Source organism: Caretta caretta, chromosome 18 (assembly GCF_965140235.1).
Source record: "Caretta caretta isolate rCarCar2 chromosome 18, rCarCar1.hap1, whole genome shotgun sequence".
NCBI lineage: Eukaryota > Metazoa > Chordata > Testudines > Cheloniidae > Caretta > Caretta caretta.
In genome coordinates, this window is record NC_134223.1 from 14,515,083 (window position 1) to 14,538,484 (window position 23,402).

At 49.6% G+C, this 23,402-nt stretch overlaps 1 protein-coding gene and 1 long non-coding RNA gene across 9 annotated transcripts in view; one reads left to right on the forward strand and one right to left on the reverse strand.

The window, feature by feature from the left end:
• Positions 1–23,402, forward strand: part of SAMD11 (sterile alpha motif domain containing 11) — a 219,521-nt gene that overhangs the window by 146,031 nt on the left and 50,088 nt on the right. For 7 of the 8 annotated variants that reach the window (XR_007353257.2, XM_075121114.1, XM_048824757.2 and 4 more), the window contains 2 exons: positions 864–988; positions 22,553–22,645. Coding sequence is in view for 7 of the 8 variants with exons in the window: in XM_075121114.1 (XP_074977215.1) it covers positions 864–988; positions 22,553–22,645 (218 nt within the window). In the remaining variant the exon portion in view is untranslated. The remainder of the gene's footprint in view (positions 1–863; positions 989–22,552; positions 22,646–23,402) is intronic. The other variant, XM_048824759.2, reaches the window with a different exon arrangement.
• On the reverse strand, positions 10,891–16,485 carry LOC125624264 (uncharacterized). The gene is made up of 3 exons (XR_007353258.2): positions 16,321–16,485; positions 15,169–15,283; positions 10,891–11,708 (listed from the first exon to the last, which is right to left on the reverse strand). It is a non-coding gene; the product is annotated as an uncharacterized LOC125624264 (long non-coding RNA).

Below are 23,402 nucleotides of genomic sequence, written 5' to 3' on the forward strand. Positions count from 1 at the left end.
CCATAGCTGCTACCTCTCTGTAAGGAATGAAAACAGGTTTTGTACTACAGTGATTTTGCCATCTTAACTCTAGTAGTTGCTACTGTGAACATCTTTGTGCTTGCTCTCTCTTTCTCTCTTGCTCATGCATTCCATGGGGGGGAGGGGGAAGAGAACATTTTAAAAATATTTGAGCTAAAGCGAGCCCACTTTGAAGCAGCTTTGATGCAAGGATAACAGGGAAAATAATATTTAATTGCTCACTCTGTGTGTTCTGATCCAAGAAGGAAGGAGTAATTATTTTGGTATCAGCTAGAATGATGGGCTGAAAATAGGACTTATAAACAAGGTTGTATTCTTTCACTCTGGGCCACAACTGTCGCTGAATCTATGGTAATTCTCTGCATATAAAAATATTATGCAAGAAAATAAGAGTCTCTCTCACACACAGTGGAGGAACTGAAAAGCTAGCCAAGTAGCTGTCTGTTAACTATCATCCATCTGTCAATCATTTGAATTCCAGGTTTTTGTCAGTTCTTGAATAGTCATGCCTGTTTCTCCACCACATTTCTAGGTACTTAGGCCTTGTGTTCTGGCAAAGGGGAGACGGGGGTGCTGGCCTCTGCAGAGCTCTTTGCTGGGAGCAAGCCTGCTGCTTGGAAAGTGCTTTACCCTACAGGGGCTTCCCCTCCCCGAAAATGGAGGAGGTTGCCTAGGAACTTCAAGTGGGGGAGGGAGGGAAAAATCTTCTTCATAATTCAGAAATCTCTGGGGCAAACAAAAAAGCCGTGCGTACGCACGCACACACTCTCTCAGACACGAAAATCAATTATGGGATGGTAAATAGGATATCCTTAACTTGGCGTTTTTCTGCTCTGTTGCAGCCGTGATAACGACCTCTCCACCATCATCTCCAACCTGCATCAGAGCCGCCAACTCGTTATGCCAGAGACCCAGAGTCGCTGTGAATTCAAGAGAAACAGCATCGACGTCGGCTTAGGAGCAGCAGGTAAGCAGCCAGGGCGCCTGGTTCTTTTGTCCTCATTTGCTGGGAGGAGGAAAGTTCCAGCTGCGGCTTGGGTTCGGGTTTGCTGACTTCCCTCTTCTCTTCCCTCCCCTCCCCTCCCTTCCCCTTCCTCACTTTGGCCAGCCGGCTTCATTAAATTTCAGAGCAAGTCATGCTAGTCTCTCAGTATTCGTGGACAAAGACGAACATGGAAGGATTTTTTTTTTTAGGAAGGTTAAAGTCATGCGGTCGTGTGAGATTTCAGCTCCGCTTCATTCTCAGATCTAGTGGTCTGTGTTAAAATGCAGGAGAGGACAGCGCTCCAGCAAAGAAGTGAAATGTCCCCGGGGTTAGTGGCCAGTGATGCAGAAAGGCCTGGCGCGGAGAGCGCGGTTTGATTTGTAACTGCATTAATCAGAGGCTCCCCATGCTGCCTCCGTCTCTGCCAACTCTTTGCAAGGATAGTTGCATGGCTTCGTACTGCTGCCTGGCTTACACAAGTTCACCTAGCTTCCCCTTGCTTGTCGTGCTGAACCAGAGATGCTCCGCTAGAGCCGTGCACTACGCCCCTCGGGATGTCAGCATCAGGGAGGAAGTGACGGGAAGGGATGCCACGGTGCTGAATGTGCCTCAGTCAACAAGTGGGGCACTGGACACTGGTGACACTGTCAGTTCCGCTTGTTTCTTGCACAATCGGTGAATTTCTCCCGCAGGATGGTTAGCGGCTGGGAGAACCATTGCGGGTTTGGGTGGATCGTTAGCCCTCGCCATTCGCATCTAGAACCAAGGCCGGTTTCGGATTTCACTTACACTGGTGTCGATCCTCAGTCACTTTACTCACTGGAGTTGCTCTAGGTTGACGCTGGTGTAGCAGAGATCAGAAATCTGGACTTTAGACAGAAAAGGGGCCACTCGCTCCAGTGTAAATCAGGAGTGATTCCATTGAGTCCAGTGGTAAGTAGCAGAGAATCAGGCCCATACTGGTGTGTTTTTGAAAGCTACCAAGTAGGGAGGCTTTTCGGGTTGGTTTAGAGGAGGTTATGGTCCCAACAAGCTAATGAAGCTTTACTTCTCAGGAACTCTTGCTCTCTGAGCAGTGCTTTTAACTTGTATTTTTTTTTTTAAACCACACTTGGGAGCAGGGTGTTGATGTTAATGTCGTCTTTAACCCTATAATTTTTGGCTGTTTGTTTGGGCCCTGTCACTAAAAGGCAGATTATTGTCTTTCTGTTTTTATTCTGCTGGTCCCCAATCTGCCAAAGCCAGAATTTAGATGTGCCTGTGTATGTTGTTAGGGTCTTTGCTTGAAAGCCATGCATTTGCGTGTGCATGTAAATCATTGGCATTGATTATGCGGCTTAATCCAGAATCTGGTTTTCACTGTGGGATGCAATACAAAATGAAGGATGCGGTGGGTGGGGGAGGGGTGCGTGCACAATAGCGGACGTGCGATACCAACAGGTGCAGCTGGTCTCCTTCTTCATTATGGCTTGCTCCAGCTGCCATTAAAATTAATGGAAGGATTCCCAGTGACATGGGTGGGAGCTGCCTCAGGCCTTTCAGTCCCAATTCAGCCAAGCACATAAGCATGTGCATGTAATGCTTGGCCGAATTGGGGCCTTGGTTTGCTAATGCCTGGGTGAGGTGCCCGTGCAGCAAAGAAAGAGAAACAAACTCACCCCGTGGAGAGAGCGCAACGCAAACTTTTCAAACGTCTCCTCCCCAGCCCAGACGCCTGCTGATTGCTACAGGCATGGCCGGGTGCTTTGTGAGCACAGGTTTGCAGAGTCAGGCCCCAGTGTGTTCAGAAATGGGGAAACCAACTTTTTTAATGAAAGAGGCAAATATCCTCCCTGTAGATTTACCAGGAGGAATTTTAATGTGTGAAACTGGACATTGACCAGAAGAGAACTGGCATTGATTGGCTCCCTTCAGCCCAGCGCCTGCCCAAGAAGAAGCTCGTTCTTCTCAGTCTGGTCAGACCCAATGAGAGGGGTTTAAACCCAAACCCTAGCGACAGCAAAACCCTAGGGATGCCCCCCCCCAGGATGTTGGGGGGAATTTCAGTCACTGATTTGAATTTAGCAGGTTGGCCCATCTCTAGATAATGGGTTGAAACAGGGTCCTGAGCTTTGGGGAATTTTGGGTGTAGGGTCCATGCTTTGCAGACTGGGAGTCTATGCAGTTCTACCCAGCTGGTGGGCACAAGCATTTAAAATGTGTGACATCCCTCCTGTCTCCCCAGCAGCAACCCGGCACTGCTCCTCTAGGAGTGCAGCTCATAGGCTTCACCCTTTTGGCTGGAATCCCTCCTTCCTTTGCAAATTGCACTGACGGACCTATCTCTGAGCTGTATTCTCCTGCACTGCTGCAGCCAAGAACCAAGGGGCTGGCTTGAAACGTACCTATGTGACCATTTCTTAAGGTGATGGAGACAGTGCTATCTAGTGGTCAGAGCCTGGGATTTTGGACTTCCTGGGTTCTTTTTCCTCGTTCTGTCACTGACTTGGTGTGTGTGACCTTGACCAAGTGACTTGGTGCCTCAGCTGACCTAATTTGTGAAAACAGGCTTAATACTGTTTACTTTGTGGAGAGGTTGCCAGACCTAATTGAGGCTGATGAAATGCTCTGAGATCTGCAGCAGTGAAGAGGAGCAAAGTGTGCTCTGTTCTCAGCAACATGGAATGATGACAAGGGAAACAAACAAAAAAGAATCCCACCCCACCCCACCCCCGGAGGCATCCAGAATCCCAGAGGTGGGGAAACGCCTGGGCTTTGATTGATTGGGTTGGTGTTAGTGCAGCGCAGTGTCCGAGTGGCAAAGCCTGGCTCAGATTGTACAGAACATGTGAGCTGAGAGAGAGGTGCTGAAATAGGCCTGTGTTTTCTACAGGAGGGACAGTGAGAGGCCGCTGGGCAAGGGACAGAGCCTTTGAGGACAGGATGGATTCTAACAGGAGTTGACAAGTGTGGGAGGAGGTGCTGGGGGAAACTGGGAGTATGAGGGTGGGGGCAGGAGGGTCTGTGCGGCTCCACAGGGGCAGTTTAAACCTGATCTTCCTGCTGTTTGGAGGCAGGTTCCTTGTAGGAACGATCTCTGCCCAACTGGGAGCAGAGCCTGACAGCTGTCTCTCATTAGTGTGTGTGCTACACCACTGTCCTGCTAGCAGATTCCCTGATGTGGACCAGGCAGGGCCAAAGGGAATGGAAACTCAGAACTCTGGCCCCTGCCACTGTTGACTTTTTTTTTTTTTTTTGCAAGGGGGAAATGCCACAACTGATTTACCACCTGAAGTGCTTTAAACTTAGTGCCGGGTTAGCCTGGAGGCTTAGCTGGTGCTAAATCTGCTTAATAATGAGGAGAGAAAATAATACTGAGCGCTCACTGTTGTTGTTGTTTGTATCACAGTAGCTACAGAGATCAGGGCCCCGTTGTGCTAGGCGCTGTACATGCACATCGTAAGAGAAGTCACAACCCCAAAGAGCTTTCAGTGTGCATCAAAAAGACTGAGAAAGAGTGGGAGAAAGGAGGTATTGTTAACTTGCCTAGGGTAGATTCTGGCCACAGAAACTGCAATACCATATTTAGTGCCTTTTAAATGAGGGTCTCTAAAGCACCACACAAAGGTGGCATAGAGGGGCAAAGTCATCCGATGAAGTGAGCTGTAGCTCATGAAAGCTCATGCTCAAATAAATTGGTTAGTCTCTAAGGTGCCACAAGTACTCCTTTTCTTTTTGCGAATAAAGACTAACACGGCTGTTACTCTGAAACTTGCCCAGGATTATAGGGCAAATCAGTGGTGGAGGTCTCCTGACTGCCAGTTCCCCCTGCTCTCACCACTAGTCCTTGTAATTTCTCTCCTGCTGACATGCAGGGATTGCAGACATGCAGTCTGACTGCAGGGATTTTACATCCGGGGTTGTGTTTTCCCTATGCAAGTGTTCTGTGTGTGTAGTGAAGACAGGAGGTTTGTACAGCACCTGCTCTATGGCTACGACTCCTAGGTACACAGTAGTGCAAATGATAAATAATATTACTAATAATGGGAGGTTTGGTTGTGAATCGCTCCCAGCTTAACTCTGTCTGATTCTTTCCCCGTTTCTTGAACCTTGAAAACATAAAACAAGGCAGAACAAACCCCACCTGCAAAAAACAATGCTCTGGTCAAGCTGTCGTTTCTCAGCAAGACATAAAGGGCCCCGAAAACGCAGATCTAACCAAGGCTTTTGCAAAGACAGCAGAAGAGGAGGCCGAAAGGCGTGTGCTGATAAAATCTAATTGCCCTATCGATCGGTTTCGGAGCCGCCATTGGCAGCAGTAATGATTGAGATATTCTTATGTGTTTGATGCATGTTAGCTGCATCTCGCTGCTCTGGCCCCACTGGGGACCTTCAGATATTACGGAGATCTCTTAATCGTGGAGCAACCCTGTGTGTGCTGGGTCCGCTGTCCAACACCAAAGATTTATGATAATTATTATCAGTGCTACGCTTGGATTTCTGCAGGAGCCAGCCTGGTGCCCTGGACCAGGGAGGAGCTGCCACGTTCACGTTTTCTGGTCATTCACTGGTTCATGGAATGCATTCCAGCTCAAGGTTTCCTCCGCCTCCCGCCCCTTTCTTGCTAGTCTTCATTTTTTCCTCCTTTCCTGGCCGGGTTTAACATGGAGAGAAGTGACCCAGAATGAAGTGTTGGGTAAAATCCCCAAGCCCCACAATGGGTATATCCTTCCCGCAATGTGTGTATGTTCTGTTAGCTGTACAGGGAGTTATGCTCACGCACTGAATGGGAGTGACATGGCTAAAGCCTCCATTAGCCCCCAGCCTGCCCCCCAGCCCCCGCAGTAGGAAGAACAGACATTTCAGCACCTGTGTCTGTTCCCCTGGTCAGCAGCTGGAACACAGGGCTTCCCATTCAGAGGCCCTTTGAAGAAAGGGGCTGAGGCCAGCAATCCAGATGTGCGGTTAGTGAATGCTCCGAGGAGGAGGGAAGTAGCTGTTGTGAAGCCCAAATTTAAACTCCAGGCCCTAGACTATGCTCTGTGTTGTGATGAGGTAAATCTAGAGTAACTCGCAGGCTGGCAGAGTAACTGAGACCAGAAGCTTGACCCCAGTTTCTTCAGAAATGGTTCCCAAGTTCCCTATCACAGTCAGTGGCCCAATTCCGCTCTTTGTAACCGTTTGTGCATATGGAGCAGCTTTACTGAGCTCAGTGGAGTCACTCTGGATTTACAGTGGGGTAGAGAGCAGTCATGGCCCGGGGCCTTTTATTTAAGGAAAATAATAATAATCCAGGGCCAGCTCCCCTCATTCTCCTCTGCATTGCACAGCCCCTGACTCAGCAAGCAGTCCCCTTGGAACTAGTCAGCTGGGCAGCGTAAGGCTGGCAGAATCAGGCCCTATATGAGTTTGACTTTGAAATAGGCTCTCAAATGGTAAGAGTTGTCTTTCTGCCCACCCTGCGCAGCACCCAAGTTCATCGTGTTGGGTGCCGCACACACCTGCTCAGTACTGATACTGGTGATTTCTGAACTAGAACAAAGGAATTGTTGATTCTGGCAGCGGTGAACACGGCATAAGCAGGGACATTTAAATCTCCGCTGATTGATTGTGCTGCTCTTCACTGATCAAAACAATGTTCAGATGCCATGTGAAATCTAGGGTGGGTCTACGCTGCAGAATTAGCGGTGGCTTTTATCCAGGTTTTAGCCTTAGCCCTCTCTGCCATCTATACAGAAGAACTTCTGGCCCAGTGCTTTCAGCCTGGCTTAGCTTACCTGGCAGGCAGGGTCGGTTAGAACTGAGCTCCGCTTTAGTTTGGGTTGGAACCTGCTCACTTTGCAGTGAGGACTCAAGGTTAAATTACTCGACTGCTCAGAGTCCTCCAATGCCTTCTCACAAGCCCCCTTCTCCCCCCACAAGGGACAGATAAGTTTTCCCGCAGTTGACTGGGAAAGAATCCTAGAGCACCTCAGCACAAAGAACTATGGCTATCTCCCCAGACACAGGCGAGCAAGTGCAGGAACAGTAAGGACATAGTGATGCAGATAAGGCTTTGTATTGGGGATGCTCCCACCTAGGCTTGGCTAACTCGGGTGCCAATCACCTGGGTTAACTGTACAGTGTAGGGTAAGCACTGTTGTGAAAATACCTGCAGTTGATGCCTGGCTGTACCAGTCCCGTGTACGTAGCAGGGGTCAGTGTATTCCTTCCTTCCCCACAATTTCCCTCTTTCCAAAGCCCACTGCGTCCCGACCTTGAATTTTGCTGTGTTCCCTGAAAACCGTCCAGTCCCCTCCTCACACCGGCATTCAGGGGGGTTGCAGCCGGGCTGTAACCTGGCGAATGGAAAAATATTGGGGCCTGTCCACCTTGGAAATGCACGGAGGCCACCTGTGCTGCGGAGGTTCGGAAAGAGGCTTAGCAACATATGAAAAGGTAGAGCGAGAAAGGAGGGGGGCGGAGGGCAGCCAGTGAGCCCAGTGAGCAGATAGAAGTAGTTCCCAACTGGATCAGATAAAGATGAGGCAGCAGGCGAGGTGCGGCAGTGGCTCGAGAGAGGGCTTTGCCGTGAGAGAGGATGATGGCACAAAGCACTTTTAATCTTAATGGAGAGAGAGGGAGACGCAGAAGGATGAGCAGAGCCTGACAAAGGCACGGCAGCAAAGCTGACGGTTTGCACATCAAACACAGACTTAGAGCCCCTTTAAGCAGCTCGCCGTGTGTCTGTAAACAAGGCCAATCCCCTCTATCCAGTTTGGCTCATGCAACCTGCCAGGGCATGCGGGAGGCGGGGCGGGGGTGACGGCTTTGCAGATCCAGTGGCTGACAGACAGGTGGTGGAGCTTCTCCCTTCCAGGCTGGCTTCAGGATTTGGGGGGGCCACCCATCCTCTTGGGGAGCGAAAGGTGCCATCTCCAACCTTGCAATCTCTCCTCTCCCCGACAGGGCCCCTTGTTTTCTTCCTCCTGTCCCATCCCCCCGTTCCCTAGTCGCTCCCCGACATGGTGCCTGATTCTGGGGCTGTGATTCAGGCGAGTAGTCCCATTGGCAGCTGCAGCAGGAATACTTGCATGAGATGGGTTTGCAGGGTCAGGCCAATGGGTGCTAAAGGAGGGTTGGGGCTGTCCTCCCTCTACCTTCTTTGTCCCCACCTGACGGGAGGAAGCTGGCTTGATGGCTGGCTATTGCCTCCCAAGCAGCCCCATGCAGAGTACCGTGCCATGGTCCTTTTAAGACACAGTGTGGTTAGCAGGACCCCAGTCAGGTCATCCAGGCAGCAGGAGACCCACACAGCCCCATGTTATATTTGGGATCATCCTATGGATTGGAGGCCCCTCTCCTCAATGATTCCAGGGCCCTTCTGGGTTGCAGATTTTGTGGGTCTTGAAAGCCAGCTGTCTCCCTACCATGAATGCCCACAGAGAGCGCCAGCTGTCTTTGGAGATGGCTGGTCTGTGTGGGCAGAGACTCACATTGGAGGTCCTGGCCTAACAGGAACAGTACTGTATCCTCATCCCAGTGTCCCAGGCCATTTACCCACACGGTGAATCCTGTATAACTCAGTTGAGTTGAAACCAGATGCAGAATGTCTAGACAAGTGGGGCAAAAGGCAGTCTCCCAAATTTCTATAGGGTTTATTCTCTCTTGGTCTCTGGCCACAGTCTGTGAATGTTATGTTTTTCCTCCAGTTTGTAAGGTACATTTTATAACCTTTTGTACAATTAATGTTTTATTTTATTTTTTGTGGTGATTTCTCCTTGAAAGATTTCACAGAAGAAGAATACTTAGCACTTATGCGATACTGTTCGTCCATAGATGATGATGACAATACCTAGCTCTTAGATAGCACTTTATGAAGGGGGTATTGCTATTACCCATTTTACTGATTGGAAACCTGGGGCACAGAGAGGGGAAGTGTCTTATTCAAGTTCAGACAGGGGTTGGGTTGCAAAGCCAGGAAACAGTTCTCCAAGTCTGGTGCTCTGGGCTATGCTATGAAATATAGTGTAATCAGAAGTGAACATTGAATAGACTTGTGTTAAAAATTGTTGGAGTTTTCCAGGAAGGGGTGTATATGTGTGTGTTAGATCCCTTATATTGATTTTCATCCAAGAATGTGTGTGTGAGAGTAGTTAGTTAAATCCCTTATATTGCTCTCCACGGGCCTGAGCCAGAACTCTCAGCGGCATGATCCCCTTTGACTTCAGTGGGCTTTGCATCTAGCCAGGCAAGGGTTAACTCGGGCCAAGGATGTTGTAGCTAATGATTAGAGACAGATCTGCAATGAATGGGCTGTTTTCTGAGCTTGGGATAACGAGCCAGGACACAGGCATGTTTTCACTTTCAAAAAAAAGAAAAAGAAAGAAAAGAAAAAAAAGCCTTTATTGAATTGCTGCCTTAAATTGAGCAGAAAATCAGCTCCAAATGGGCAGATGAGGGTGGGAAGCCCAGCCCCCTTTGTGTACACGTGTTATCATGGAGGGCAGCTGTTTACCTACGCATGGGGGACTGACCTTAGTCAACACCTGGTCTCCAGCTTCTGATCTGGGGCTGGAATTGCAGATTCCTCCCCTCTTTATGCTCCTCTCATGTTCTGTTTCTGCTGAAGCATTTTGGGAGCTGGAGACGACCAGCCTCGGCTGGTGGTTGTGTCCTGCTTTGCATTTGAACCCAGGTCTTGGGAGGTGAAGAAGCAACATGCAAGCATGTGGTGGAAGTGCAGTTCGCTTCCCTGCACTGGAACTCGTGGCAGCGTGGGCCAGGGCACAGGGCATTGGACTGGCAATCAGGAAACTTGGTTTGAAACCTGGTTCTGCCACTCATTTACTATTTGGCCTTGGGCAAGTCACTTAACCTTTTTTATCTCATTATCTTCATCTGTTTAAAAAAAAAGGTGTGAGTCTTCCTGTTGACTTCAGCAGGCCTTAGAGCAGGCCCACGTCCCTTATATGCCGACACAAAGGGGTTTGTTTCATTTTCTGTGGCTGCCTGCGGGTTCCCAGCAAGTTTAGTGCTCCTTTCCAGGTGGCTCAGTGGATCCCTCCAGAGAGCAGAGGTCAGGGCCTGATTTTGGGGAGGTTGCTCTTCTGAGTCCCTTGTGGACATTAGTAACGTTTTAATGATAAACCCACCTTGCTCTTAGCATGGGGGGCTGCCCAGAAGAGGCTGTAGACTAGAAGATGCTGGCAGCCCAATCAGCACACAGCTGCGGCCCATGTGACATCCTCAGGGCTATATCGGTAGTATATATGTTGTGTGGATGTGGCGTACACAACGGACAGGGAGCTACATATGTGGCCCACAATGTTAAATAGGTTGAGAAGCACTGCTCTGTAGCAACGGCTGAGTGAGGAGAAACAGGAAGGCTCAGGCAGCCCTGGCCTGTTCTATGCCTGGATCTAGCAGGATGGAGTGGATGTAGCTAGGGCAATGAATCCTACTTTTGTGGGAGGAGGCAGCCTTACAGGGAAGAAATCCACCTAATTCACTCCCAACATGACTTGTATTTTGGGAAATGAAATAAACCAGTGGTTCTCAACCAGGGGGGTATGCGTACCCCTGAGGGTATGCAGAGGTCTTCCAGGGGGTACATGAACTCATCTAGATATTTGCCTAGTTTTACAATAGGCTACATAAAAAGCACTAGGGAAGTCAGTACAAACTAAAATTTCATACAGACAATGACTTGTTTATACTGCTCTACATACGATATATACACTGAAGTGTAAGCATAATATTTATATTCCAATTGATTTATTTTATAATTATAAGGTAAAAATGATAAAGTAAACAATTGTTTGGTAAGAGTTTGCTGTGATGCTTTTGTATTTTTATGTCTGATTTTATAAGCAAGTAGTTTTTAAGTGAGGAGAAACTTGGGGGTATGCAAGACAAATCAGACTCCTGAAAGGGGTACCATAGTCTGGAAAGGTTGAGAGCCACTGAAATAAACAACACGGACTCTCATCCTCTCCTTAAAGATCCAGAAAGAGCGAGATTATCCCGCTTCCAAAACTAACCCTCCCATCACCCAAATACCAAAACAGAACTCTTTCCCCAGGTGTCGTACAGGCAGCTAGTAAAGAGCCAAAAACAAATCATTGGAGCTGTGACATCTCACTGATGTTATATATAGAAATCCAATATGGAGTGTAATGTGGCACCTGACTTGTCCACTCTCGCTTGCTGCCAGGGTGTGGGAAATGAATTGCTGCTCCCAGCCTCACCATGAGTCGATATATTTCAGCTTGGAGATTTTATCCTCCCAAAAGTGTGTGCTCGTGTCATATGTATATTTGTGTGGGTGCGAGCGAATAAGTGCACACGTGTGTGTGTGTGTGCATATATAGTATGTGTATGTTTGTGTGTAACTACATACGTATATACATGTGCATGCCCAGGCATATGTATGTTATCAGAAGTGGCTGCCGTGAAGTCAATCACACCATGCCTGGAAGTAACGGTATCTCTTACACTAGTGCATAGGTTTGCTTGTAGCTCTTTAATTAATTGTTTTTCACAGTATGTCAATGACGAGCTTACATTGTGATTAGTTGCTCTTGCAGAAGCCGTTGGGCTACCTGTCTGATCCTTAGTTTCTTTCCTGCAGTCACAGTGTGGCTCAGCAGCTTGTGGAAGCTGGGGGGAAGTCCTCCTTTCTGGAGATAGGCCTGGCTGGGTGGTTGTTTTTTTTGAGAGGAGTGACATTAAAGAGCTGACCCTGGGGAGGCCAAGAAAGAGTTTTTTTAAAAAAACTGCCCCTGCCATTCAGGTCAGCTTGGCTGAAGAAGCCCTGCTAGGGTGTGGACTTAACAACAGTTGTGAGATCCCCCAAACGGGCAAAAACCATTCCAGGCGATGCTGAGAACCAGCTGCCTTTCCAGGAACTAGAGGGTCCTCTCACTGATGCCCCCTTCAGGTCAGTTTGTGCGTCAGCACTCAGCCCCACCATCTGGCCTGGGGCTGAGCTGGAATCAGCGGGAAGCAGTGTGTGGTGGTTTCAGAGGAGCTTTTGTTGTAGCCGTTATTGTGGGCATTCCACATTTTCTGGGTGTCTCTTTGCCCGTACAGGTAGTCCCAGGCTGCAAGAGCACCCTGGTTCACAGGTGAGACACCCCCAGCCCCAGTGGAACAGGGCAAAGACACCACCACCCCCCAAAGTGTCCCACGCCTTTCAGTGATTACTCGGGTCATCAATAGCATTCTGTGGCAGAAGCAAACTTCTAGCCTGCGGTACCGATCGAACCGGCGGGGAGGTGTCAGCTGTGAGCGTGTGGCTGTGGGGAGCTGGCTCCTCAATGAATCTCCCCCCCACCCGCCGACGCCCTCTCCCCAAACGCCGGAGCGTGGTATTGACCACTGCCAGGGGAACTTGTCTCTGCTGCGCTCTTTTGCAGCATTCAAACATAAATTTACTCCGGAGGAGCAGCGTGATTGGGAGTGGGGGGATGGGGGGGAGGGAGCTTTAAGTTAACCCTTTGCTGTCAGTAAAAAGAGGGGAGTCTGTCTAGGATGAGCAGATGTCCCGATTTTATAGGGACAGTCCTGATATTTGGGGCATTGTGTTATGTAGGCGCCTATTACCACCCCTTGTCCCGATTTTTCACACTTGCTATCTGGATACCCTAAATCAATCTGTCTGTTAAAAGTTGTCAGCTCCAGATTGTCCTTTGTTCCTTACTTCATTTCCCTCCATTTACGTGTCTCCTTTCCTCTCCCGTTCTCTTTCCTCCTCTCTCCTTCCATTCCCCCTTTCTCTCCCTTGCCTTTCTTTATTCCTCTCTCCCAAACACACTTTCCTTCCTCTCTTCCCTTATTTAAGCCTTATTCATCTTGTCCCTTCTTTCTTCCTCTCACACACACTTTTCTCCGTTTCTGTCCTCCTTTCTCCCCTTCTTTCTTCCTCCCTCTGCCCTCCCTCAGTCTCCCAGCGAGTGCCTCTGGAAGAAGACAATTTGAAGGCTTTCCGCTCTGCTCTCAGCCGAGGGGCTCTTTCTCTCAAGCCAATCAATGGCAGCCTTTCAGCCCCAGTGGGGCTTGGCAAACATGAGATCAATAAGTTATTAGCACCATTCTGTCAGCTGTAATGTGGAGATTGATCGGGGCCGGGTCTCTTGCATGCTGCCTGGCACTTCCCCAGCCTGATAAAGATGACAGATTAAGGGAATAAGAAAAAGGAATTAAGGAGTCTGGCTGTCAAAGCTGTCACGGGCTGGAAGAGCGCTGTTTTTTTCAGGGGCTGAATGAGTGCAATCGGACGTTTAAATGGTGCGAAGGGTACGGCACCACCAGCAGCTCTGTCTGGAGTCACTGTCTTTAGCATTCGCCTTTGATAGTGGCACAGCGAGGTCTGTGCAGAGAGGAACCTGCACAGACGCAGCAGCTGTGCAGGGCGTTTAAGGGAGTAGCAGCACGCTGGCATGGGCCACACACATGAGACGCTTCGTCTCTGTCAAGAGAGGCCACGAGCCAAGGCTGTGCTGTGCCCCCCTCACGCTCGCTTGCTCTAGGAGGGCCCGGCTTCCAGGGCAAGATGGCTCCAAGCCATGCTTGTGATGCTGCCGACCAGCACGAGCGAGCACTCCGATGCCATGGTGAGCTCACCCTGAACTTGGAGAAGGGGAAGCTTTGGGGGTGCATCTCAGGGCGAGGGAGCAATTGTGGCAGGTTTTTATCACAGGGTGGGATGGGTCTGAGAAATCAGAAGGGGAGCAGCTCTCTGAAGGATAGACGCAGACATGTGGGCAAGCTCGCAGTGAGCACGCTCAGCCTGAGGAAGGGGGGGCAGGATTGAGGTCTCTGGGGTCATGGGGCTCCGTGGGATAGTGCTTCGCTGCCAAGAGCGTCTTTCATCCCATGACCTCGGAGCCCTCTGCTGGCACTGATTACAGCTCAAACTGTCTTTGTGAGGCAGGTACGGGGTTAGAATACCCATTTTACAGACAGAAAAGGAGTACTTGTGGCACCTTAGAGACTAACCAATTTATTTGAGCATAAGCTTTTGTGAGCTACAGCTCACTTCATCGGATGCATACGAAAGCTTGTGCTCAAATAAATTGGTTAGTCTCTAAGGTGCCACAAGTACTCCTTTTCTTTTTGCGAATACAGACTAACACGGCTGTTACTCTAAAACCTGTCATTTTACAGACAGGTAAACTGAGGTACAGAGGGCTTCAGAGCAGCACAGAGAGAAAGTGGGTTGCTAGCAGAGATGGGAATCGAACTCAGGAGTCCTAACTCTCAGGCTGACTGCCCTGACCACTCGACCGCACTCCTTTCCAGAGCTGGGGATAGAACCCAGGAGTCCTGATTTGTAATGCCTCTCAAATAATACACTCTTTCCCCAAGCTGGGGATAGAAGCCTGGACTCCAGCCTCCCAGTTCCTCTGCCCTAACCACTAGACCTCCCAGCATATCCTCCTAATTTCTTCCCTGAGGGGGGGTGGGGCTCACACAATTGCTAACCAGGACTCTCTGGGCAGTGTATAAAACGAGTCCGATTGTCTCTCTCAAGCTCAGCATATCCTCTCTCTGAGTGTTTTTCATACTATGAATATTTACCACCTTTTTATGGCTCGGTGTGCTCTGTAGAAATGAATTGCACAGGGAAGTGGGAGACAAGGGGGCGTTTGTGCACATTGGCTCATAAACAGCCCTGTTACAGGCAGATTGGAGGCTGGCTCCAGGATGACCCGCACCTCCCTCTGTCACATTCCTTGGGAATCTCAGTATTTGGGCTGAGCTTTGAGGCACTTTGCTGCTGCTCATGCAAAGCGAATGGACGCAGACAGCTGGTGACTGACTGGCCAGTGCTGACATGCTGTGCAAGAGGCAGAGTGCCTGCTGGTTACAGCAGAGAGCTGGGACTCAGGAGAGACCTGGGTTCTTTTCCAAACCTGGGGAGGAGAGCGTTGATGAGTTATAGCATGGGACTTGGGTCAGGATTCCCTGGGTGAAAAGCCCATCTCTGCCACCGACTTTCTGTGTAACCTTGAGCATTCACCTGCCCCATTTACGTCAGTGTCCAGTCTGACCTCATGACACTAAACCCACCTCCTGGGGGTGGGTGAGGTTTGTAGAATACTTCGAGGTCTCTGGATGATGGTGCTAGAGGAGCGCCCCATCCATTTCTTGGGGGCTGGCATCTAAATATTGCTGCAGAGCTATTTATCAGCTCTTACCGCGTGAGTTGCAAGAACGGATCTGCGCCCCGAGCTATTCCAGTTCTCTTCCCGACTCTGAGGCTGATCTCCCTGCAGGAGCTCCAGTCTCTTCCAAGGGGGAGTCAGGAAAAGCCTGCCCAAATGGGGAGAGAAGGGGAAAGGATTTTAAGAAAATGAATAAATTCAGAGTGTGTCTACACTGCAGTCGAAGATGTGATTGCAGTTCGGGTAGGCAGACCCGTGCTAGCTTTGATCTCGCTAGCAGTGAAGATTCAGTAGCGCCGATTTTCTTCTTTTCCTGTGAGTGCTTCACCCTGAGGCTCCGCTCCTTCCCCCAAGGCCCCACCCTCGCTCCGCCACCGAACAGCTGATCGGGGGGTGGCTGGTGGGTGCTGAGCACCCACTATTTTGTCCCCATGGCTGCTCCCGCCCCAGAGCACCCCCGGAGTCAGCACCTATGTGCACTAGTGCTGATCCCAGTGCAGGTTAGTAACGCAAGTCCATAGCCAGGATTCCAGATGGGCTTGTACAGCCCACACAGGGTCCGTGCCGCTGCATCTTCTCTTCTGTTTTCAGCTGCGCTGGCTAGGCGAAAGCTAGCTCGGGTTTGCCTACCAGAGCTGCAGTCAGACCTCTGATGGCAGTGCAGATGCACCCTGAGATTTTGCAAATCCAGACCGTAGTCTGGCCTAGTTAGTACAGTACTGCATATTCAGCACCTCATCATGGAAATGAGCCAGTGGGAAAGAGAAACCATCAGCCTGTCCCATCTCCTCAAATACTCCATCCCAGTGCAGTGACTCCCAGGGAGATTTCCTTTGTGCCTGTCCCCTATCCCCATTGTAGAAGTATTTTGTTACAGGGGACCCAAAGCGTTGCTGTTTGGGGAGAGAATTCCTGGCTCCAACATTTGCAGAAACCCTGGTGTATGCTAAGAACGATCCTGAGCCAGAGTTTTTGGATCCAGGCCCAGATCTGTGAGACTTGCTGTGCTCTCATCTCTGGCTAGAGACTTGTGACTACATTATCAAATTATTATTTATCATTTATAGTGCAGTTGTGGCTAGGAGCCCTAGCCAGGGCCCAGGCCCCCATTGTGCTAGGCACTGTTCAAACACAGAATGAAAAGACAGTCCCTGCCCCAAAGAGCTTGCAGTCCAGCTGCCTTACCTAGTGAAGTCCTCTCAACCAGTGAGCTGTCTTGTTGGAGGGATGAAACCTTCCATCTCCGGAAGGGTGCAAAGAAATTGTTTCCAGATCTGCCCAAAGCCACACCATTGCGCTGCTGCTGTTTTGGTGTTGAACTACAGGGCTTTCCCCTGCTCTCTGCAAGAAGTAAACTTGTGGCAAAGTTTGCTCATTATACTCTCCAGCATTGGGATCCCGCCTTCCAGAGGCCCTATTGCCTTCCTTCCCCCTCTTCCCCCACCTTCCCTGAATAATTTTTTTCCACACCCATTGCTCTCAGTTAAATTATGGCCCATAATTCCCATGACCTTGTGCTTCACTCTCCCTTTGTTCCATTGATTGCTGCTGGCGAGGGGCAGAGCTGATCGGCCGCAGGATTCCACCCTGCTGTGCTGACCCACCCTGTGCGGCCCCTCGCTCGCCAGCCTTTGTTGTTAGCAGTTCACGGCCCGCTGGGACTCGGCAAGCTGGTGCTGCATCTCGGTTTCAGAGCAGACCAAGAAGCCCATTGCCAGGGCGGCAGCCTCCAGGATCCCCACGAAGCTGTCGCCCGCTGCGCAGGGACAGACTGAGCAGCTGGGCTGGAGTGGGGATATTTCCACAGGCTGCGTGCACCAGAGGAGGGAAAAAGAAAGTACTGAGATGCCTCTGAGACCTTTCAGGCTGGTTAGTGGGAACTGTTTGTTATACCCAGGACTTGAATTGGAAGGGCGGGGAGTTAGGAGCCTGGAAAGACGTTTGCCCTTGTTCAAATAATACCGAGAGAGGAAAGGCCGGTTTGACTTGTTAAATGTTCACCAGCTGAGCCTTGGTTGCACCCATCTAACCTGGCTCGGTCCCACTTAGCTGCACCAGGTGTTTCTGCAGCAAAAGCAGTGCCCTGGCTAGGGAATGCAGGAGCGGTACTCTAACCCTGCCCCGTTATTGGTAACACTGTGCACTGCAGAAGAACCAAATGTGGCCCCTTGGCCTCCCTTCTGTCTGCGCATGGGAAAAGTTTGCACCCCGTGTGAGAGACACCCGATGTTTGAACCTGCTGAGTGATTGTTACAGTGATTATTTGCCCCATTCCACTGAGTGCGAGCCCAGCCATTCTGCCCTGTACTGTGGGGGTGAGGTGGCTCCCCTGGGAAAATCACAGCAGAGAGCTGCGGGAGATGGTGGCACTGACTGGCATGGACTTCCTCGGCTCAACCTCGATGTTAGTTCAGAGATCCCTCTTGCTGCTAAAAGGCTATTGGAGGTATTCTCTGCTCCCGAGGGCAGCCCCAGTTCCCTCTCTTTGTCTGGCGGTAATGCATCTCAGGCTGTCCTTGTGGGCTTGCCAGGGGTTCAGTCATCCTGGGTGAGCCAATGCATGAGCGCCTACCCTGCTCCAGCACGGTCCCGTTGTTGATGTCAGCATGCGGCTGTCCCGCGTCTGCACTGGCATCGTGTCTGGCCGTGAGAAGCAGTAACAGTAATCAGGACAAGTATCCTGTGATCCATAGTGCCACAGCCCACTGCGTTGCTCTGGGCTCACTTTCACAGTGAGCTGTGAGGTGCTGTGGGGCAATTTTTCTGCCCATTGTGGGAGGAAGTGGTCTAGGCCTGGGAAATTCGTTTCCTGGCAGACCCCAAGGCGGTGCGGGGGTGGGCTCTTACATGATCCTGCTCACTCTAGCAACCAGGGCCGGCAGTGGCTGCTTTCTGTGGAGTCAGTGTTTCTTTGGCATGCCCTTGCAAAATCTGCTGCCAAGAGACAGTGCCAGGTGTTTCAGAGGCGGCTTTTGGCCTGGAGAAGATGAAGGCGGCAGCTTGCAGTTACAAGCAGAAGCCCTACAACAACAGAACGGGACCATGTGGAGATGGAGGCGTGGATGGAGCTGATGCTGTTTTTCGTCCAGCTCCAGCCCCCATGCAGACCACTGCCTCTGGCTCAGACCACAAGCCCCGAGTGGTGCGGCTACATGGTGATGAGAGCGCAGGAGGGCCAGCAGTGGGCCCAGAACTTTCTGAGGAGGAAAACGGCCATGGCACTTGAGCTCGCCAGGGCCCCGGAGTGGCTAGGTTGGCAGGAGAGAGCTCCTGCAGCTGAGCCTGAGGGCTAGCCAGCCCAGCCTGCAGGCAGATTAGCGAGCTCAGCTGGATTGCAGCAAGGACCTGCTGGGCACAAGGCAGCCAGCAGGCCTGCTTTTAAGCTCAGCAGCAGGTTGGGCTGGTCAACCCTTTATGCCTACAGCTGCGATCACTCCTCTGCCAGCCTTGCTCCGAGCCTTGCTCCTGCTCTCCTCCAGCCCTGCTTGCTCCCTGACCCTCAGCTTGACTCCTGGTTCCTGACTCCAGCTCCTGCTCCAGCTGCTAGGCCTGGCTGACCCTGGTTGTGACACAGATCACTCAGAGAAAAGAGGCCATGACAGTCCAGAAGTGTGTTGCTATCACCCTGCAGAAGCTGGCAAGCTTGGATTGTTACCGATCTGTCGACAATCAGTTCAGGGTAGTTAAATCCGTGATTGGTGCAGTGGTCATGGAGGTTTGCAAAGGAAGTAGTGCGGGTGGTGATGACCCTTTGAGTTGGAAAAATTGGAAATATCCCTGAAATAATTGCGGGGTTTGAATGGCTGGGGTTCCCGAGCTGTGTAGGTGCAATTGATGGGATGCATAGACCCAGCCTATGCCTGCCATTGGAAGTAAGTGAGCACCTTTAACAAGAAAGGATACTACTCCATTGTTATGTGGTCCTCAGTCTTTTCCATATGGGGACCCACCCAGGGCCCCCATCATTCAGCAACATGGGAAGATCAAGGTGGCTGTAACTGCTGACACTTGGTTGTGTCTCCCCTCTCACTGTGACCCCCTGTGTGCCAAGGCTCCTGGGCTCTGTTCTCACTTTGCTGCTGTTGCCACCAAGCTAGGGGGAAACTTGTTCAAAGTTGGAATTCAGGGTCTGTTTTTTTCCTCCTTTCCGCTAGTGTGTGTCCAGAAAGTGGATTTCGATAGGCCACCCCTGTGGAATGGTGTATTGGAATGGATGGGTGGTGGCAGGTGCTGGAACCGGGCACATATTCCCCAGATGGGACTGGTGTGTCCAGGCTCTAGATATAGAGGGGAGAGGACCAGTTCTCCTGTACTATAATGTGAATCTTTGCATTACATAGCACCTTCTATCCAAGGGTCTCAATGGGCTTGACAAATAGTAATGAATGAAACCATTCAGCTACCTCTGTGAGGTGGGCTTATACCCCATTTTACAAAAAAGGAAGCGAAGAGCAAGGATGGTCTTGTGGTAAAGGAACTGCCAGTGGCCTGGGATTTCGGAGACCTGCGTTAAATTTCTAGCTCTGCTGCTGACTCCCTGTGTAATTGTGAGCATGTCACTCTGTGCCTCTGTACATCTCTGTTCTCTGGCAATAATAATTCCTTTCTCATCCCCATTGTGAGAGCTTAGACTGCACGCTCTTTGGAGCAGGGACTATCTTTCATTATGTGCATGTACAAGGCTTAGCACAGTGAGATCCTGGTGTCAGCTAAGGCTTCTAGGCATTGCTGTAATGCAAATACATAAGTAATAATGAGACCCAGAGAGGTCAAGTAACTTGCTCATGGTTAAGTAGTCTGTGGCAGAGTTGGGAATAGAACCCAGGGGACTCTCACTGGCACGTGCCTTAACCACAATTTTGTCTTTCATTCTCATTGTCTAATGTGATGCAGTAAAACATGTTTTAAATAAAAAAAAAAAAAAAACCCAAAACCAAAACACTAAATGCAAAGTTGGCTCATGGTTTAGCAGAGAAGAGATTTAATATAATGGAAAGAACTCCCACGCTGAAAGTATATTAAGAGTCTTGTCATCTTTTCTTTCCCCCCTAGCTTTTTTCCATCCTTTAGGTTTTAAAATGGAACATGCTGATTTGACAACAAAATAACATTATTTAGAGGTTTTTGGAGCCTCAGGACTGTATGTGGATGTGAGATACTGGGACAGGGGCTGCAGGTCTTGCTGGCGTTAATATGCTAACATAGCATGTCTGGAGAGCTGGGTTCAAATCCTGATTTGGTTACAGATGGAAAATAGTGAGCTCTATTTAGAGCATGACCCGAATCACATGAGTGTGTTTGACCCACCGCTGCATTTGTGCACATGGTGCTCAGGAATTCGGGTGGCGGAGCGCTCTCTGAGACCAGGGCACAGAGCCAGTCACTTGTGGATGTTTGTACAGTGTTTTGCAGGTACCGGGGGTGCTGCCAGTCAGGAGTGACGTGAGGCAGGTCAGAACAAATGCGTGTTGACAGAGCTGTGCGTCTGTTTGTGCAGTTCAAGTAGCAGGGCAGAGGAGGGACTCTAGATCGTGACTGAGATGCTTCGGCAGAGCTGTGAAGTCATGGACGCTTACTACAGCTGCTTAGAGCCACTGCCCTAACCCACCCGTACCTGTAAGCGTGTCGCCAAATCCTCATTTGAATCATAAGCACCATCTCCGCCCCAAATGCATGAAATCAGGCCTTAATGTGATTCTTCCCCCCTGGGAGTGGTGAGCTGAGTATTGGGACTTTGTTGTTTTGAAACGGCAAATGCTGGATGAGAGAAGGTGAGAGGCTCTTGGCCTCCAGCTCCAAAGGTCTGCAGCACGCACAAGAGTATAATAATCAGGCAAATCAACACCCAGAATAAGGAGTCCCAGATAACTGGGGAGTGGGAAGGAGAGAGAGGCATTGTCTTGTGACCTGAGTACAGGATGCCAGGCCAGGTACTCCTTAGAGCCTTCAAAATTGGCTCTGCTAGTGGACAGTGTGTGTGGCAGGTCTTTGTTTCCACTTTTGTAAAATGCACACGACAATCCCCCACTGAAGGCTGAGTTAAGGCTTGAATTTGGAGTGCCTTGAAGATTTAAGGTCTGTCACTCTCTTTGAGTCCATCCTTTCTTCAGATTGCCACCATTTCATTGTATTGACTTTGTTTTGCAGTTAGGGATGGCTGCAGACCTTTGCAATGCTTCCAGGCGCTGGTGGTGTTAACAGCCTGGGTGACAGGGTCACGGTGAGATAAGATCAGAGGCAGCTTGTGCTCTTTAAAACCTTGAAATGCCACCTTGTAACTTTGCAGAGTTCTAACATCCCTCATTGGATAAAGGCATTTCCTAGCAGGTTCTGCCCTCCACCTGTTAACTGTCTGTTCTCCTCACCACTTGGACGCTGTCAGCGACAACTTCTTACACTGTGTCTCCCGATAAACAGAATGCCAGCTCAGTCAACTAGATTTAGCTAGCTGAACTTGAATTAATGCAAAGTGACTATTAGTGCTAAGGACCCTGGTTTGGATCGAGATGCCATGTGGAAGGGAAATAATGTTTTGTTGTGTTAAACAGTAGTGGTTTGAATTGTAACATTTCTTAACCATAAGAAATGTTGCATGCAAAGCATCTGTGCTTTGCTCATGTTGACTCATAGACAGGCGCAACATATACCCTCTCAAATATGGTACTTGTTTTCAAGGCTTTTTGAGATGCTGCATCTTTAACAAGCCCTTGAGAAATGAGAATTTGATGCTCACAGTGACAAACTGTCTCTTCCTTCCTGCCCGTATGCAACTTCATGCTTTCAGTTTCCCCAGCATTATTATGGGAGGATATTGATTTTAAATCTGTTCAGGGGACGCTGTAATTGTATATTAGATATTTTGCGTTGGCTCGCAGGGCTGCACTAATGCAAAAGGCTCGAGCGTTTCCGTGCAGTCTAGAGGGAGAAGATTGCTAAGGACCTTGAGGTTTTTAGGAGGAGAGAGAGAGAGAGAGAGATACTGTGGTAGGAAGATTCAGAGGGAATTGTTTTTCTTCCTCTCCCATCCCCTTTTTCCTCCCCCCAGTTGCTTTGCATCGGGGCATGAAAGGAGTGGAAACACAAGAGGGACAAAAGGCAGCCGAACAAATGATGAAACTCAGTAAGGAAATAAACTAGATTCAGACTTTACAGCTTAAAATCACTGCATTGATCACTGTTTGAACAGTCATTACATCCCTTTGGACTGCATGATTAGGAAAGCAGATCTGGGCTTTCAAAATGATGATTTTTTTTCTCCCCCCCCCCCGCCGCCGCCCCGTGTTTGGGCAGCAAAATGTGAAATAATTCTCTGGTTGATTCTGTGAAAGGGAAAGAAGTGGAGCGTTATCTGATACTCAGGTCTCTCATTTCTGTGTCCCTCTCTCTCTCCCTCTCTCTCTCCCTCTCTCTCTTCTAGATGAAATTTTAGGCAGGAGAAGAGTATGTTCTCCCAACAGCAGCAGTGAGTGTCCTTTAGAAAGCAAGAAAACCCGAAGCGAGTCCCCAAAGGGTAAGTGCTATTTCTCTCTCTCTCCTCTCCCCGCCCCATTTTCTTTTCTTAAGAACCTAACTTAATTGAAATTAATGAGGGAGGGATGTGAGATGCTGAGTAGGAGCTTCCAGTATCTGAGCTGGGGGTGTGTGAGGAAGGCTACCAATGCACAGTGTTCTCTTCAGCTGAGTGGAGGGAAGATCAGTGTGTGTGTGTGTGTGTGGGGGGGGGGGGGGGGGGGGAATTATCTCCCTTAATTAGACTGATTATTTTACGGTTTAAAAACCAAGCCAGGAGCTCCTGAGGTGGGTCGGGGGTGTGTGTCTTTTTCAGGCAGTGTGCCTTGGTTTGGATATTTAATACAGGACACGCACTGCATTATCATGTTGGCATCTGCTTTTTGTGTGTATATAATTATGAGTATAGTAAAAGTCCAGCTAGATAGTCCTTCTGCGTTGAGGAAGTTATTCCTCTATAGATGGAATCTGTAGAGTTGGGGGGGGGAATGTTTTGTTTTTAATTTTAGGGTTTTTATTTAAATCTCCTTATTTATTTTTATGCTTCCCTCCCATAAACATGATTTTAAAACTTTTTTTTACGACCGGCAAAGTGGAATGGGTAATGGAGCCTGCAGTTAATGAGTTCGTCTTAGGGTTGCGTAAATGAGGTTTTGCAGGCTGTTCACTTAGAGGCTTTGTTGTTAAGGTCAGACTAATTAGCTGTCAGTAATGCCCACCTCAGTCATTATTGCTTAACCTGTGCTCTTCTAGCCATT